This window comes from Myxine glutinosa, chromosome 1 (genome assembly GCF_964187855.1).
Source record: "Myxine glutinosa chromosome 1, kmMyxGlut1.1, whole genome shotgun sequence".
Classification (NCBI taxonomy): domain Eukaryota; kingdom Metazoa; phylum Chordata; class Myxini; order Myxiniformes; family Myxinidae; genus Myxine; species Myxine glutinosa.
In genome coordinates, this window is record NC_136261.1 from 255,533,855 (window position 1) to 255,551,273 (window position 17,419).

The 17,419-nt window shown below is 42.9% G+C and overlaps 2 protein-coding genes across 7 annotated transcripts in view; both read right to left on the bottom strand.

Annotated features, from left to right (window-relative positions):
- The window catches only part of LOC137436499 (ribosomal protein S6 kinase delta-1), a 283,132-nt gene that overhangs the window by 242,202 nt on the left and 23,511 nt on the right, over positions 1-17,419 (bottom strand). The window lies entirely within an intron of this gene.
- The window catches only part of LOC137436558 (choline/ethanolamine transporter flvcr2b), an 81,017-nt gene that overhangs the window by 57,763 nt on the left and 5,835 nt on the right, over positions 1-17,419 (bottom strand). For all 4 annotated transcript variants that reach the window (XM_068130459.2, XM_068130450.2, XM_068130444.2 and 1 more), the window contains exon 2: positions 1,804-2,131. In XM_068130459.2, the coding sequence (XP_067986560.1) occupies positions 1,804-2,131 (328 nt within the window). The remainder of the gene's footprint in view (positions 1-1,803; positions 2,132-17,419) is intronic.

Consider the following 17,419-nt stretch of genomic DNA (forward strand, 5'->3'; position numbering starts at 1 on the left):
ATTGTCATGGTTCTCTTTTTGAGGCAATGTTTTTATTGCCGGATGCCCTTCCTGACACCAACCCTTTTAGTCGCCTCTTACGACACGCAGGGATACGGTGTACCTATTTTAAAGCGGGGTACACACCGGGAAGGCCATACCACTCAATGGTGAAGAATCACTTTTTAAAAAATCTACTCGCTGGATCCAGATCTGTGTTCACCAAAATTGAATCAATTCTTCCTTGTCACACACACAACCTGTCCAACAAGTTTCGTCCAAATCCATCCATAACATTGTGAGATATCCTGCTATGTATAGTTTTTGGCCTGATCTCCCAATGGTGAAGAATCACTTCAAAAAATTCTAGTAGCTGGATCCGAACCCGGATTTTCACCAAAATCTAATCATTTTGTCCTTGTCAAATGCGCTACATCATTGCCAAATTTCGTCTGAATCCGTCCACAATCGGACAAACAAATGGACAAACGAGCAAACAGACAGGGGTGAAAACATAACCTCCATTCACCTTTGGTGGCAGAGGTAATCAACATGCTTCTCAAAATTGACGTCAGAGGAGCTTTTCAAAACAAAAAGGGCACCCGCTCCCCATGAACCAAAAAAAAAAGATTGGGCAGCAAAAATCGGTGTCGCATTGTTCAAGCTTTTATCACCTGTAACTAAAATCGTCATGTGATTCAATTTGTAATATTATATAATTTGCGATACATTTTGTGCCATTAACAATTTTCCAAAAAAAAGGTATCATTGTTTTTCTGACGTCCCGATCCCTTTCACTTAGTTGCTATTTTCCAATGGCGCTCAATCATTGCAAAAATGGAAAACATGTTCACATCATGTTGGCACATGAAAGGCTTCACAGATTGTTACAATCAATACATGATGTGCAAATACTAGACCAAGCCAAACTCTAAAACCATTGCGAGCACTCTTAGGAGGCCCTCATTGACTGACTCAACAAAAGCGTTATCATTGGTTGAAAAACATGCTACTCGTATTATGCATTTATCTTGGTTTGCTGCCAGCAAATGCCAGACGCGTCAGCAAAGATATGAGTGATTGCTGCATTGATAAACTATTGTAAAGACGTTGAAAAGGATGAAATAAGTCATCGATTAGTTAGCTAGTCTGCTCCCAAGTCTAGATCCAGCTTAAAAATAAAAACAAAAGATTAAAACTCAGATATACTCAACATGCAAATATTTGGGTATTTTACCACGCCTAAAATAAGGCAGGAAGAACAAGATGGAGACTGCTTTGCGACAAGTACACGTTTCCTATGGGTGTGATATTTTCTAAATCCAAAAAGGGCAGAACTCTGACAAATTGGCGAAACGCCATGAAACTTGAACATGTTCTGTAACTTGTCATAGTAAAGCCATGTACCAAGTTTCTGTTGAATATGTTAAAGGGTATGGGCAGAAAGTCTGGAAAACCACAGGTGGGACAGATGAGAGCAAACATATCGTCTCCTCCAGTGAAACTGGTGGGGGACTAATAAGTGACAAATAGGAGAAAGATTTTTCAACTTTACTCGTTTAGAAAATAGTTGTTTTGTATGTAGCCTGTGGTTGCTGGTAGCATCATTTTTTTTTCAGAAAGCAAGGCTGTGCTGCTGATGCAGTGTCCCTGTTACCAGTAAGCTGGTACTCATTTTGCCGACATCAGAAGGATGACAGGCCGAGTGAACCCACTTGATGTTATTTCAACTAGAAGATAGTGAAACCGACTCAATAACTACCATGCAAACATTCACACAAAATCTATCAGCGAAGTAAATTTATGAAAGGCGTGGCTGCTCACCTGGTTCCCAAACACACCCAGTGCACAGGCAGTTGAAACTTCACGAGGCCCAAACCAGACGGAGGCAATGTGAGAAGGAAGGCCCAGGATGAGGGTCTGGGCACAGGCGCACATGACCTGTCCAACCATGGTAACGGGAAAAAGGTGTCGTTGAGCGCTACCAGTCTTTACCCAAGCTCCAGCGCAGTTCAACGCTGCTCCGAGCAGAGCAACAACACGCAAACCCTGCATGTCCAACAGCCATGTTGCCGGGAAGATGAGCGGGATGTACGCAACCATGTAGCTCATGGACAACCAGTCCAGATCTGTTGAACTCACATTGTAGTATCTGCAATGTGAAGAAGAATTGAGAGAAATTAATTATGAAATCCCATGTTGCTGCTAAACCAAGTCCAACATGTCATTCATTTGCAAGATATATTTGGAATAAAATTCACAATGCCGGATTAGTTCCACTGCATTGCTCTTTTGCACCAGACATGGAGACCAGTGCCACCAAATTGAAAAATAGCAAGGTTCGTTAAAGGAGACCAATTTACCAGGTCTCCTTTAATTTACCAATTACAGTAGAGTGAATAATCCAAGCCAAATTCATTTGCTCCAACCGTATATTTTTTTTACGGCGTAGCCCATAGGGCAAAGCAGTCCAGAACAGGGTTTGCCCATCCATATGTATGTATGTCCCCTCAAATGTATACCAATCAGAGCTGAGGATCTGGTCACATGACAAGGTGATGTGATTACGTCTGATGTCATTACGCCGTGCAACGGCCGACTCCACACGCCGGCAGTTTGATTCCAATGTCGTTCAGGCCGAACATATCGTCGAACCTGTCATATCACAATCACCATGCTCTACCTGAACGTTTTTCATTCAGTGTGAAACACAAACAAACTGTTAAAATGATCATCAAATATCAAACGCATAGACGTTACGGATCTTCCAACAACACAAAACTTTTAGGCCTTAGGCTTCATGCCTTCAGGCCTCACCAGACAAATTAACCCAGGTTTCTTAATACAGTCGTGTTGTTTTCATTATAATAATAATAATAATAATAATAAAAGCATCAATACCAATAATATAGTAAATATAATTGAAATACTGAAATCCCTTTGTCAGTATTGCAAAGTTTCTAGATTGAAGCGGTGTGTGGTTCATGAATCGATGATAAGCGGTGTACGTTACAAATAACGTGGAAATAAGGAATTAGCCTCGGTTTTTTTTAGCAAGATCATTTTCATAATAATAATAATAACATAACGTTAATATTATAGTAAATCTAATCGTAACACTAATCCCTTCGTAGTGACTGCAAACTTACTAGAGGTTAAAATATATCATCTTTTATATATTAAAGTAGCGGCAGTTTTGTGTCCGACCATCACGCTACATCATTACGTCTATGATGTCATTACGACGGCGGACTCCACCGAACGACATTTTAATTTACGAGTACACCCGCTCACGACGAGAGCGGCAGGATGGGTCGGTCATTCCTCTTTGGGGTATACAGATTACAGTCGATCTATGGTCGGGAACCGGAACTTCCGGTTCCTCGGGCGAGTGAGGCGTGCTTCGAGCTCTCCACGGCATCGAAGTTTGAGTGTTTTCCCATTCTTGTCTTTGTCAAATTTCCACTGGTTATTTTGCTGTGTACGTGTTATTGTGTGTTTCTAGTTGGTGTTGGTTTGTGGTTCGTGCAAACTTGTGTGTAATTAATCGTTTTCTAGGTCGTACCTCATGCGCGGCCTGGTGACTTGGGGCTTCCCTCCCCCCATCGGTGTTTTGTCGGTTTGGGTTATTTCCTTCGCTGTATTGCTTGTTTCTTTTATTTTGTTTTCTCCCCCTCACCTCACCTCCCGAGACAAAGAATTCTATATTGATTCTTTCTCTCCTCCCGGACACGTGCTTGTTCGCTCTCCTCCTCTTCTCGACTTGTGCCCCGCCCCCTGTATCTCGTTTTTCTTCCGCCTCTGCCCCTTCTTTCTCAAATCCACGTTCTCGCTTGGAGACTTTTCCCGGATTGTTTTTCATGGTTTTCATGGTTCTGTTTGGATATTGTTGGAATATGTTTAAACCGCAGCCGTGATGCTGACGCCCCCCCCCCCCCCCCCCCAATTTCCATGTTTTAAACGTTTCCCAATGTGTACCCTGGTCAGAATAGGTACACCGTATCCCTGCGTGTCGTAAGAGACGACTAAGAGGGTTGGCATCAGGAAGGGCATCCGGCCATAAAAACATTGCCTCAAAAACAGAACCATGACAATTACAAGTACATATGGGCAGGGTGCAGCCCGAAGTGGAGATCGGTTTCTGAGGTTTGGGACATGGAATGTAGGGACAATGACAGGGAGATCAGGAGAAGTGGTGGAAGTATTGGTCAGAAGAAGAGTGGACATATGTTGTGTGCAAGAGACGACATGGAAGGGAAGTGGTGTGAGAATGGTGAAGGGTAGGCAGGGACAGAAATACAAGTTTGTGTGGCAAGGGTGCCCGGAGGGCGTGAATGGTGTTGGTGTCCTGTTTTCTGAGGAGTTTGTAGACAGTGTGGTGAATGTGACGAGAGTGAGTGATAGGTTGATGATGGTGAAAATGATGATTGGAAAGCTCTTGGTGAACGTCATCTCGGGATATGCTCCGCAGGTTGGTCGAAGCGATGAAGAGAAGGACAAGTTCTGGTGTGCGATAGAGAAGCTGATGGAAAACGTGAAAGATGAGGAAGTTGTTGTGGTGGGAGGAGACCTGAATGGACATGTGGGAAGGAGTATGGATGGTTTTGAGGGAGTTCATGGGGGTTACGGATATGGTGTGAGAAATGGAGAAGGTGAAAGGATTTTGGAGTTTGCTGATAGAGCTGATTTGTTGATTTGTAATACTCAGTTCCAGAAAGAGGATAATAAGCTTGTTACATACACGTCAGGTGGGTCGACGACAACCGTCGACTACCTGATGGTGCATAGGCGAGATAGGGGGCACATCCGGGACACAAAGGTGATCCCGGGGGAGGAGGCTGTTTCACAGCACCACTTGGTTGTCTGCGACATAAGGGTGAAAGGTGCGAGGAGAGCTCGGCGGGTGAAGTACCAACCGAGAATGAAGGTGTGGAGGTTGAAAGAGGTGACAGTAAGGGAGGCATTAAAAGAGAGGCTGAGTAGGGTAGAGGATGATGTGGATTGTGCTTGAAAGTGGTTGGATGTCAATGAAAGCTAGTCTGTTGGGAGCCGTTGGTGAGGTATGTGGATGGACAAAAGGACCACCGAGGCACTCGGAAACATGGTGGTGGGATGTCGAAGTTGGAAAGAGGATTGACGAGAAGAGGAAGAAGTTCAAGGAGTGGCAGAAGGCGAAGGGTACGGGAGCAGAAACAGCAGAGCATGAAAGTTATAAGGCAGCCAGGAAGGCTGCAAAGAAAGAGGTAGCAAAGGCGCAGGAGGCATGTAGGAAAATGTTCGGAGAACGCTTGGATTCGGAAGAGGGTCAGAAAGCAGTATTCAGGATTGGAAAGCACATAGCGAAAGAGAGGTGTGATGTGATGGGGGTGAGTTGCTTGAAGGATGAAGTGGGACAAATCGTTGTCGACCCAGATGGAATTAAAGGAAGATGGAAAAGATATATGGAAATGCTGTTGAATACAGAGAATGAATGGGATGGCAACATAGAGAGTAACCCAGTTTTAGGACCGGCAGAGGAGATAACTGAGAAGGAAGTTGAGGAAGCGATAAAAGCAATGAAGAGTGGAAAAGCGGGAGGGCCGACGGGAGTTGTGGGAGATATGTTGAAGGCAGCAGGAAGTTGGGGTGTGAAGAGAATGACAGCGATCTGTAATCTGGTGGTGAAAGAAGGCCGCATTCCAGTGGATTGGGAACTGAGTACCCTCGTCCCTCTATACAAGGGGAAAGGTGACCCTCTGGAGTGTGGCTCGTACCGAGCGATAAAGTTATTGGAGCATGGAATGAAGGTATTGGAAAGGGTGTTGGAGAGGAGGATAAGGAAGAAAGTGAAGATCGACGAAATGCAGTTTGGATTTATGCCAGGAAGAGGAACGACAGATGCGCTTTTCATTGAGGCAGTTGCAGGAGAAGTACATGGATAAGAGGAAGAAGTTGTTTTTTGGGTTTGTTGATCTGGAGAAAGCATTCGATAGGGTTCCACGTAAAGTATTGACATGGGCATTGAGGAAGTTAGGAGTGGAGGAATGGTTGATCAGAGTTGTGGCAATGTACAAAAGAGCGCGCACAGCTGTAAGGACGAAGGACGGGAACAGTGGTGAGTTTGAGGTGAAGGTGGGAGTGCATCAGGGGTCAGTACTAAGTTCACTACTATTTGTAGCTGTGATGGAGGTGCTGGCTCAGAACGTAAAGGAGGGTTTACCGTGGGAGTTGTTGTATGCAGATGATCTGGTGTTGATTGCGGAAAGTATGGATGGACTGAAGGAAAAGATGAACAAGTGGAAGGGATGTATGGAGACAAAAGGTCTGAAGGTGAATATCGGAAAGACGAAGGTGATGGCAAGTGGTAAAGCATGTGGTGAGGTGGAAAGAACTGGGAAGTGGCCGTGTGCTGTGTGCAGGAAGGGTGTCGGAGTGAACTCCATTCAATGTACAATGTGCGCTGAGTGGGTACATCAAAAATGTAGTGGTCTCAGAGGGTCATTTACCAGTGTAGCAGCTACATTCAAATGTAAGGTGTGCACAGAGGGAGCTGCAGATGGAGGAAATGTTGAGTTGGATCTTGGAGACGGCGTGAAGCTGGAAGGTGTGAAAACATTTTGCTACCTCGGAGACATGCTGAATGGAGAAGGTGGATCAGACTCGGCAACGGTTGCTCGAGTGAGATGTGCATGGAAGAAGTTTCGGGAACTGAGTGGCGTGCTGATGAGGAGGAGAGTGTCGCTGAAGCTGAAGGGAAAGGTGTATGCTGCATGTGTGAGAAGTGTTATGATTTATGGGAGCGAGACATGGGTAAAGAACGTAGAGCAGCAACGAAGGCTGGAAAGGGTGGAAATGTGAATGGTTCGATGGATTCGTGGAGTATCGTTGAGAGAGAGGAAGACAAATGATGAATTGCGAAATATGATGGGAATATTGCCTGTGATTGATGCTGTGAAGAGGAACAGGTTGAGATGGTTTGGTCATGTGTTGAGGAAGCATGAAAGTGACTGGTTGAGAAGAGTGATGGAAGTTAATGTAGAAGGAAGTAGAGGACAGGGAAGACCGAGAAAGACTTGGCTAAAGATGGTGGAAGAAGAAATGCGGGCAAGGGGGTTAACAAGGAGAGATGCAGAAAATAGGGCAAAATGGAGAAGATTGTCATGGGACCGCAAGGCTAACCCCCGCTCTAGCAGGGAAAATGGCCTTAAAATGCATGTTGTTGTTGTTGTTCTTGTTGTATGGTCGGGTCTCAAGAACATTGGGTGTGTGTTCATTTACCAAGTTTTTATTATGGAGAGATCGCCAAGTGGTTAAAGCATTCGAGCAAGCACTCCATTCAAAACTGTTAAGGAACAGCTAGCTTGGCAAGCACTAGCTAGATGCTTGGTAAATGAGCACACCCGGGTCTTCCTCCCTTTCAGTTTTATGTTAAACAGCAGGAAAATTGGGTTTCATTGGTGGTTTTCAAAACAAAACCTTAATTGGTGTGTTTCAAAAGGCCGCTACGAAAAACGCCACTTTAGCTAGCGGCAGGAAAGGTCAAGTTATTTACCCACCCCTTGTGGAGTATATAGATTACAGTAGATCCGCTCAGTTCTAAGTAAATCTTACCTCACGGATGTTGGGATTCCTCAAAATTAATTTGTTTAATGTTATAAACAGCATTAGTGACTGTTTAAAAAGCTAATCATGTGCGTTTGTGGTTTATAATATTTTACAAGCTTGGCTATGCCACTGTTAGACTGTCGGTCTTGTTTAATTTTGATGTACCTTACTCTTTAAGAACGTTGGGGCTGCCAAAGCAGTTTATTGGCAAAGTTATATAATAGGTGCTTTACCATTACCTTACCAGCATTGTTTATGTGTTCTAGCCTTGTAAATGCTGAGCATCAAGCAAGGAAACAGCCTGGTGTTGGCGGAAAGGTTAAGGTGGCTGGCTTAATATCCGAGGGTCCTGAGTTTGAGTCCGTCGTGACGTTGAAATAACTCCAGGTGGGCCGACTCAGCCTGTTATCCTTCCGAGGTCAGAAAAGTGAGTACCAGCTTACTGGTAATTGGGGCATTGCATTAGCAATGCTTCCAAAAAATGACGCAGCCAGAGGCTGTACACAAACCACTGGCACCCCAAGCAAGGAAGGAAGGAAGCAGCACATACCATTTTAAAGAGCATTTTATATGGCTCAGCCAGGGTCCAAAACCCCACCACCTGTTTTTACTCAGAGCAGATGCTCCAACCATGATGCCTCAGAGTCCTGACAAACCGTTTCAATTACTGAAAAATAAAAATTCAAACGTCTTAAGACTTGCATAAAAGTACCCTAACCGGAGTAAAAATGAATAAATCGTTGCCACAACGTTTCCAGGTCAGACACTTCCATAAAGGTATCACAAAGGTCTCCAGGTAGAATGTATGTATAGATGCACGTAATACTTTCCTATATACACAGACAAACTTCCATTATAAGGAGTAAAGTTATCGACTGCATTTTTTCCAGGTAGTAAATGAACACTGAATCCATTTTTTTAATCAAAAGCAAATTAACTATATGGCCAAAAAAAGAAAAATTAAGCCCCTCTGCTTTCCGTGCTGGACTTGTTTTGATAGGGTGTAGCAATCTATTATTCCTAGGCCTACCTTCCTTGATATGAGAACAACAGTTGAAATATTGACAAGATGCATTGCACACATTTCTTACTGAATTGGAAAAAATAAAACCTGCAGCGGTTTTCAACCATTTGCGAAAAATAGTCTTACCTTGAACAAGGAGAAAAAGACATAAAATTTCATGGCCCTCGTGGTTTTAGTAATTTTACTGTACAGAGTTAAAGGCCATCAGTTCGCAATATTTGGTCGGATTACAAAACAAAATCTTCACCATATGTATACTCTCATGTATCGTCTTTGTGCCAAGTTTGAACAAAATCGGTGTATGCATGTATGAGAAATGATTGGGGACATGTTTAAGTAACAAAATAGCCATGAGGTGGCCATCTTGGATCTGATCCTTAAACAAAATGACATGCATATGCAAGCCATCATTCTTAATATCTGTGTGCCTACTTTGAACAAAATGGGTAAATGCTTGTTCGAGAAATGGTCGAGGACTTGTTCAATATTGGGGGTTTTTTTACAGCTAAAATGGCTGCCAATTTACCAGTGGGCCATCTTTAATCAGATTGTAAAATAAAGTGAGATGCACGTGTATGCCATCATGTACTGTGCTTGCACCAAAGTTTGAACAAAATCTGACCATACATGTTCAATAAATGGTTGGGGACACGTTTAAGTTTAAATAATGGCCGCCAGTCGGCCATCTTTGATCTGTTCTCGAAAAAAATGGCGTGCATATGTAAGCTATCATTATCTGTGTTTATCTGTTTATCCACCATCATTATCCGATTCATTATCTGTGTGCCAAGTTTGAACAAGATTGGTAAATGCATGTCCGAGAGATGTTTGAAGATGGGTTAAACATCGGTTTTTTTGTTTTTTTTTACAACTAAAATTGCCGCCAGTCAGCCATCTTTGATCGCGAAACAAAATGATGTGCATATGTATGTCATCATATATATTGTCTTTTTGCCAAGTATGAACAAAATTCGTCCATACATGTCCGATATATGGTTGCAGCCGGATGCGCTGACAGATGCGCTGACGCACGGACGAGATCCAATCAATAAGCCCCCGGTTCGGACCAAGTCCAACAGGTAGCTAATAATAAAAGGCCAGTCATTTTCAATTTGCAGGTAGGTCAGTGGTCCGTTTTCTACCGTATATTCTCTAAAATTGCTCCAATTCCTCTGACACTCGTCAGCAACTCCAGGATGCATACGTTCTTCCAGTAATTCCCTCCAGGTTAAACTTCCAAAATCCAGGCTGACTACACACATCACCTCCTTTGTTCCTTACTTCCACCAGTCTATGGAACCAACTTCCTGAGAACATTCTTTCCCTTTTCCTTTCACAGCTTAAAGCAAACAGTACACCACCATATGTTGTCATCCCCCATTCTGTCAAATGGTCTCCAATACCCCCATTAACCTTTCCTAAAACAATCCTCTTACTTGCCGGTTTCAGTATGTCCTTTCCCTTTCCTGTTTGTTCATTACCTTGCTGGTTGTACCCAAATCGCTGCTCCACTATCGACCTAACCTTGCTCTTCCATGAGAAATATATATATTTAATACTAGCCGAAAGCACCCGGAGTTGCCCGGGTTCTTTTTGAATGAATTCATTACTATAATTCAGCTTTTACTCGCGGCCGTAGAAGATCGACTACTATTGTTTACGGGGCCAAACTATAATTCAGCTCAGCTTTTAATTTCAAAATGGGCCCAGCCCGGCCGAAGCAGCCTAGACCGGCCTCGCCACCTAGCCTATAACCTTCCCGGGGCCCGTCCCGACATTTTTTGTTTCAGAGGTTTCCTCCTATCTTTCACCGTTCAGGAGATTAGCGCGTGCAGACAAACAAACAAAAACTTTCTTTTATATATATATAATAATAATATAATATAATAATATAGAAGATAGAAGATAGATAGATAGAAGATAGATAGATAGAAGATAGATAGATAGAAGATAGATAGATAGAAGAAGAAGATAGATTAGTGTACAATCCGTCAAATTACGGGGCCAAAAGCATCTGACCATACATGTTTCACCCCATCACAGCACAGCTGATAAAGAATAGAACTCACAGGCTTGAGGATTTACTTTTGTTTCATAAAGAAAAATATTATTATTTTACAAATATATAATTAATCAAAGTGATAACGTAATTTCAAATGACGGAGTAAAATTACTCACCCGTATAAATTTTTAATGCAAATAAAAATTACTAATGTCTCACCTCCAGCGTTATAGTTATGAAAACAACAGCAATGGTCAGGCAATCAAACAAAATTCAGATGCGTGAAGTAAAAGTTTTGGATGGCATAAATTCACCTTTCCCAAGGGGAAACAAAATGGAGAATGGCACTAACACTGATATTGCGTATGCTCCCTTTCAGTGACTAACGCGACGTCACTTCCAAGAACACGGTCACTTCCTGGGTGACAGGGAAATAAATACAATAGAGCTTTTACACACTATTGTGGCTTGGCTCGCAACGCTCACCTCACCACACGCCACTACTGGGGCACAGGCTTTGTTATAACTTTGGATCAGACCGTGCATGACATCATAAGTTAAATCAGGTCATTGAAAGGATCAGACCATACCTCACCATTCTAAGTTCCCTATAATAAAATTGTCGAGAAGGATATGTGGGAGGGGCGGGGGGGCAATATCGCAAGTCACAAAACCCTTTGGGGAGGGGGGGGATATTATTTTGAAATAACATTACTATGGTATTATCATTAGTGTTATCGCTTTTGTTATTAGCAGTGGCCTTGGAGAGGAGAAACGCCACAAAAACACCACGCAAGTGGCAGGAAGTTTCGTGTTGTTAACCTTGTGGGGTATATAGATTGCCTCATGGATGTCGGAATTCCTCCAAATTTATTTCAGTTTAGTGTTAAAAAGCAGTAGCAACTGTTTAAAAAGGGAATTATAAATGTTTGTTGTTCATAATATTTTTTACTTCTGGTAAAGGTTTTCCACAAAACAGCACAAACAGCTTACAAGCATTAACTCTGTGTTTGGCCAAGGGGGAAACCCCTTGGAGAGAGCGAATATTATTCCTGTTAATATTGCTTTGTAACATCAATATTATATTATCATGAGTGTTATTACCCTCGACAGAGGAGAGGGTATTGCATTCAAGTCCGTTTATCCGTCTGTGTTTGTCTGTTTGTTTGTCCGCACAGAATAAATACGATTTTGTCTTCAACCGTTGGTCCGATTGACAGGAATTTTTCACCATAGGTGCAACTCCGCCTGTAGAATTTTATAATGATAATTATGATGTCATAAGTCACGTGGTATGGGCACCATCTTGGAAAACCCCAAAAAAATTCACCTCTATATCTCCGAAAGCACTGCATAGAAAAAATTGAGACATTGCTCATTGTAAAGAACTCTCCATGAAGAATAACATATGTTAATGATGTCGTAGGTGCCTCCATTATGATTCCTCTTTCTTGTAACTTTTGTTAATAGATGCGGCCTTGGAAAAATACCATGATGCGCTATCTTAATATGGCTATACACCTCAACACGGAACACGGAGTTCGTAAAAGCGCAAATCCCCCTTGGGGTGGGGCGAGGGGGGGGGAGAGAAGTTAAATCGCTACAAGTTCCATTGTGTGACCTTTAGTCTCCCTGTCAAGTTTGGTTGCAATTGGATAAGCAACAACCGAATGTATCTTGGTCCAACAGACAGACGGACACCGAATTGGTTATTGTAGTACGATATAAATACTAGAATTCCTAGTAATATCTCTCCAAGATATTCCTACCCATATCCGTGGTCACATTTTGGACCTTGTCTGCTCCACTGGATTAAATTTGCACCATCTCTATGGCTCCGACCTCACCCTCTCTGACCACTTAGCCATCACTCTGACCATCAACATCCCCGCCCCAACACCAAGGCATTATCGCACAATCAACTTCCGTAAGCTAAACGCTCTTTCACCTACCTCATTCTCATCCACCCTCTCTGAAAAAATGTCCACTTCTCCCTTCATTGACCTCCACACCCCTTCCGACCTCACTGACTACTACAACCACACTCTCTCCTCCTGCCTTGACCAGCTTGCGCCTGTAAAAACCAAAACAGTTTCTTTCACCCATTCTGCTCCCTGGTTTACCCCTGAACTCCACCTGATGAAAACTCGTGCTCGCCAACTTGAAAGACTCCGCAATAAAACGGGTCTCACAGTTCACTCCCAAGCCTACAAGGACCACATACAACACTACAAAGATGCCCTCTCCCGCGCCCGCTCTGCCTACTACTCTCAAATTATCCACTCTGGCTCCGGAAACCCAAAAGCACTCTTCTCGACAATAAACAAACTCCTCCGCCCCCTGAACACCACCACCCAGTCATTCACAGTAGACAACTGCATCTCCTTCCTCTCTTTCTTCCAACGCAAAATTGACAACATCTACAACAGCTTGACCACCGCCGCACCCGCTCCCCCTCCAACCACCTGCCCCCCCTTGTCCTGCCATCCCCTGTCTCGGTTCTCCCCAATCTCTCCTACTGACCTCTCTGAACTCCTCATAGGAATGAAAACTGCCACCTGCACTCTTGACCCCATCCCCTCCAGCTTTGTCAAAGCCTCCCTCCCTGCTCTCTCTCCACTTATCATTGCAACAATAAACTCCTCCCTGTCTACAGGCATCGTCCCACCTTCCCTCAAAATTGCTGCTGTTACCCCCATTCTAAAAAAACCTGGTCTAAACCCTGACACCCTAAACAACTTCAGACCCATCTCCAACCTACCCTTTCTGTCAAAAGTTTTGGAACGCGCTGTAGCCACTCAACTCAAACATCATCTCTCTGCCAATAACTTGTATGAAACATTCCAATCCGGATTCCGCTCCAACCACAGTACTGAAACTGCTCTCCTCAAAATCACCAACGACCTTCTCCTCTCCTCTGACGCTGGCAACCTCAACATTCTCGTCCTCCTCGACCTCAGCGCTGCCTTTGACACCATCGATCACACTATCCTCCTCACCCGACTTGAATCCACCTTTAACGTCACCGGCACTGCCCTCTCTTGGATTAAATCATACCTCTCTGACAGATGCCAGTTCATCTCCATCAATAACTGCAAATCCCCCACTGCTCCCCTCCCCCAAGGTGTCCCCCAAGGTTCAGTTCTTGGCCCCCTCCTCTTCATCCTTTACCTGTCCCCGCTCGGTCACTTAATCCGCCGTCATGGTCTCCAATTCCACTGCTTCGCCGATGACATCCAGCTTTTCATCTCCACCAAGTCCGTCTCGACCGACACCCACTCTATCCTGACAAACTGCATCACTGAAATAAAATCCTGGCTTCAAATCAACTTCCTCAAGCTTAACTGTGATAAATCTGAAATAATCATCATTGGCCCAAAAACGCTCACAAAATCCACCCATAACTTTGCCCTCAACATCGACGGTATCCCAGTATCCACCTCCCCTCACATCCGGAATCTTGGCGTCATCTTTGACCAAACCCTTTCCTTCGACAAATACACTAAACAGATCACAAAGTCAGCCTTCTTTCACCTGAAAAACATTGCCCGTCTCCGCTCATCCCTCTCCTCCACGGCTGCAGAAACCCTCATCCACGCCTTCATCACCTCCCGTCTGGACTACTGCAATAGCCTCCTCTATGGTTCACCCTCAAAAATCACCAATAAACTCCAATACATTCAGAACTCCGCTGCCCGTCTACTCACTCATTCCCGGACCCGTGACCACATCACCCCCGTCCTTTACAAGCTTCACTGGCTCCCCATCCCCCAGAGAATCCAGTACAAAATCCTCCTCCTGACATACAAAGCCCTCCATAACCTGGCCCCATCCTACCTGGCTGACCTCCTCTCCAGACACACTCCCACCCGCAACCTCCGCTCTGCTGGTACCAACCTCCTGACCCCCTCCATCCGGACCAAATTCAGATCCTGGGGGGACAGGGCCTTCTCCATCGCTGCTCCCACCCTCTGGAACTCACTACCTCACACCATCAGAGACTCCTCCTCACTCACCACATTCAAAACATCACTAAAGACCCACCTGTTCAACGCTGCATTCAACATTCAACCCACAGCATTTAACCCCTGACTATCTCTTCTCCTTCTCCCTCCTTTTGCTTTAAATATTTCCCTATTGATTCTTGTCTTGTCTTTTTGATTCTTGTCTTATATATATATGCCGTATATCGCTGCTGTTTGTTTTCTTGATTCTTGTCTTTTTGCAATTGTTGTTTTCATGTATTGTTATGCATTATGTTTTCCACTCTGTCAAAGCGCCTTTGGGCTTCTGGAAAAGCGCTATACAAAATAAATGAATTATTATTATTATTATTATAGAATAGCATGGTAGGGCGCATACCACTGGCAGGCTGAACAGTTTACGTTTTGTATCCCACCGATATAGGCTGGATCTGGATCCGGACCTGAACCAAAATCGAATCGGCTTGTTCTTGTCACCCAACCAACAACTAAATGTGTGCACGATTAAAAATCTCGTGCTACAAGTGCTGTATCATCGTTTTTGGCCCGATCCCTCAATGGTGAATTATCACTAAAAAAATTATAGCATCCAGATCTTCACCGAAATCTAATCAATTAATCCTCATCACACACCCAATCTGTCCACCAAATTTCGTATGAATCAATCCATCGATATATTTTTGGATATCCTTCTTACAGACAAAAACAGGAGTGAATACATAACCTGTGTCCACCTTTGGTGGTTGACGTAATAATAATAATAATAATAATAATAATAATAATAATAAATTGTATACAAATAAATAATATGTTCTATATCTATCTAGTAGGATCACAGCTTGGATCCCAAGTGAATGCAAGGAGAATTCTTATAAAATGTGGAAATCTTTGATCATACCATTGTTACAGCTATTTAAACAAACAGAACCCAGTGGAGGTGGTGACTCTGGCAATATAAAAGTGAATAAAGTCTCACTTTTTACCTGGCTCATGTGGTTATTGAGGGACTTTTCTGCACTGGTGGGAATAAAGATCCCAAAGTAGTACTATAAAAATGAGTGGGCCAGTGGGCTTATGCTACAGATCAATATTAAACTCCCCAAAATATATGCATTCTACGAGTCATTTGATCATGTCGAAAATATAAATTCTCCAGAGCTTTTTGCAACTTCATTTCCCCACATTCTTCTCTTTGGAACTTCCAATACAAGCATATACTGGGGAAATGTACTTACCCCTTTCCCTTCAAATCTCTTCTCTTCTCATTTTCAGATAAGACAATCAATAATGGAGTTGCAGTGGCATTGGTTCAAATCTGGCTGAAAGTATCAATATCAAAGATGTCCATTACAACTTGCTGTAAGCCAAACTGTCAGAATTCTAATCGATATACAAGTTGGGATGAGATATATATTAGCCAGGTTGAAAAAGATCAAAGTAAAGCACAATCTCTTCCTAACCCCACACACCATGCCAAATCATCCCCCTCCCTCTTCTGCATATAAAAATGATCAAACAAATGAGGTTTTGAAAAAATAAATCGAATTCCTCCCTTTCAATTCACCTGTGGCAGTCTTCCTATGGGATACCACATTACAAAGAAATTTTACCTCCACTACCAATGGTTATGGAGGATGGATGGATGTTATGTTTTCACCCCTGTCTGTTTGTTACTTGCAAAATCGAAGATTTTTCAAGTATATTGGTCGGTTGCGTTTGTTATTCTGTCTGTTTGCCACTCGCCTACAGGTCACAATTGTAAACCGATCGTCATGAAACTTCACCAAGTTGTGGAGGTCGTCACAATTGAGAAGCCTATTGATTTCGAGGTCAAAGGTAATCTAGAGGTCAAATTTCTAAAATCGCCTTTTCATCCGATTGACTTGAAAATTGAACAGCATTTGTATATCGAGTCACTAAATTGGAAAACAAACTATTGAGGTCAAAAGGTCAAAGATCAACTAAAGGTCAAACTTCCAAAAGCATCAATTTTCATCTGAAAACCCGTCATTTTTCATCCGATAGACTTAAATATTGAACAGCATTTGCACATTGAGTCAATTGGGAAACCAACTATTTTTGAGGTCAACTCAAAGTCAATCTTCTAAAATAATCAATTTTCATCTGAAAAATCGTCAATTTTCATCCCATCGACCTGAGCTTTGATCAAGATCGTCAATTTTAATGTTGATGAAATGAACAATTTGCTGGATCAATGGCAACCTTTTTTGGGGGAAGTGGGTGGATTTTGAAAGTATCGTTCTCTGCATGACGTCTTCTTGTTACTTGCCGGAATCTATTCCGGCAAGTATGTTGGTTGGTTGGTTTGTCTGTTTGTCTGTTTGTGCACAGTACTACGTCTACATCATTGCACATAGCATCACCATACTTTACACACATATTTGCCTTGCCCTGGAATAGACTGTGCCTAGATTTGAATACTTACCTTGATTGATTACAACAGCAATGAATAAAAACGTATTATAATTAGAAACTCGCTGCGGGGTTCGTCTAGTCACCGCACCCTCTAGCGGCAAAAATATATCAAAATGGCGCAGGTGAGCTGAACTGTCCATAAATTTAATGATTTTTGTCCGTTATTGTTGAAATACTGCTTGTGATACCTCACAGGGAAATAATAAGTACATTCACAGGGGAAGAATAAGAATAAGTAAGAATAAGTACATAAGATTTTTTTAAAGTACATTCCGGCAAGTCCTCGGTCTCTGACCGATTTTTCATTTCTTTGTCTATCAGTTTGTGAACAGGATATCTCAAAAGATTGAGGACGGATTCGGACGAAATTTGGTGGGCAGGTTGGGTGTCTCACAAGGAAGAATCGATTCA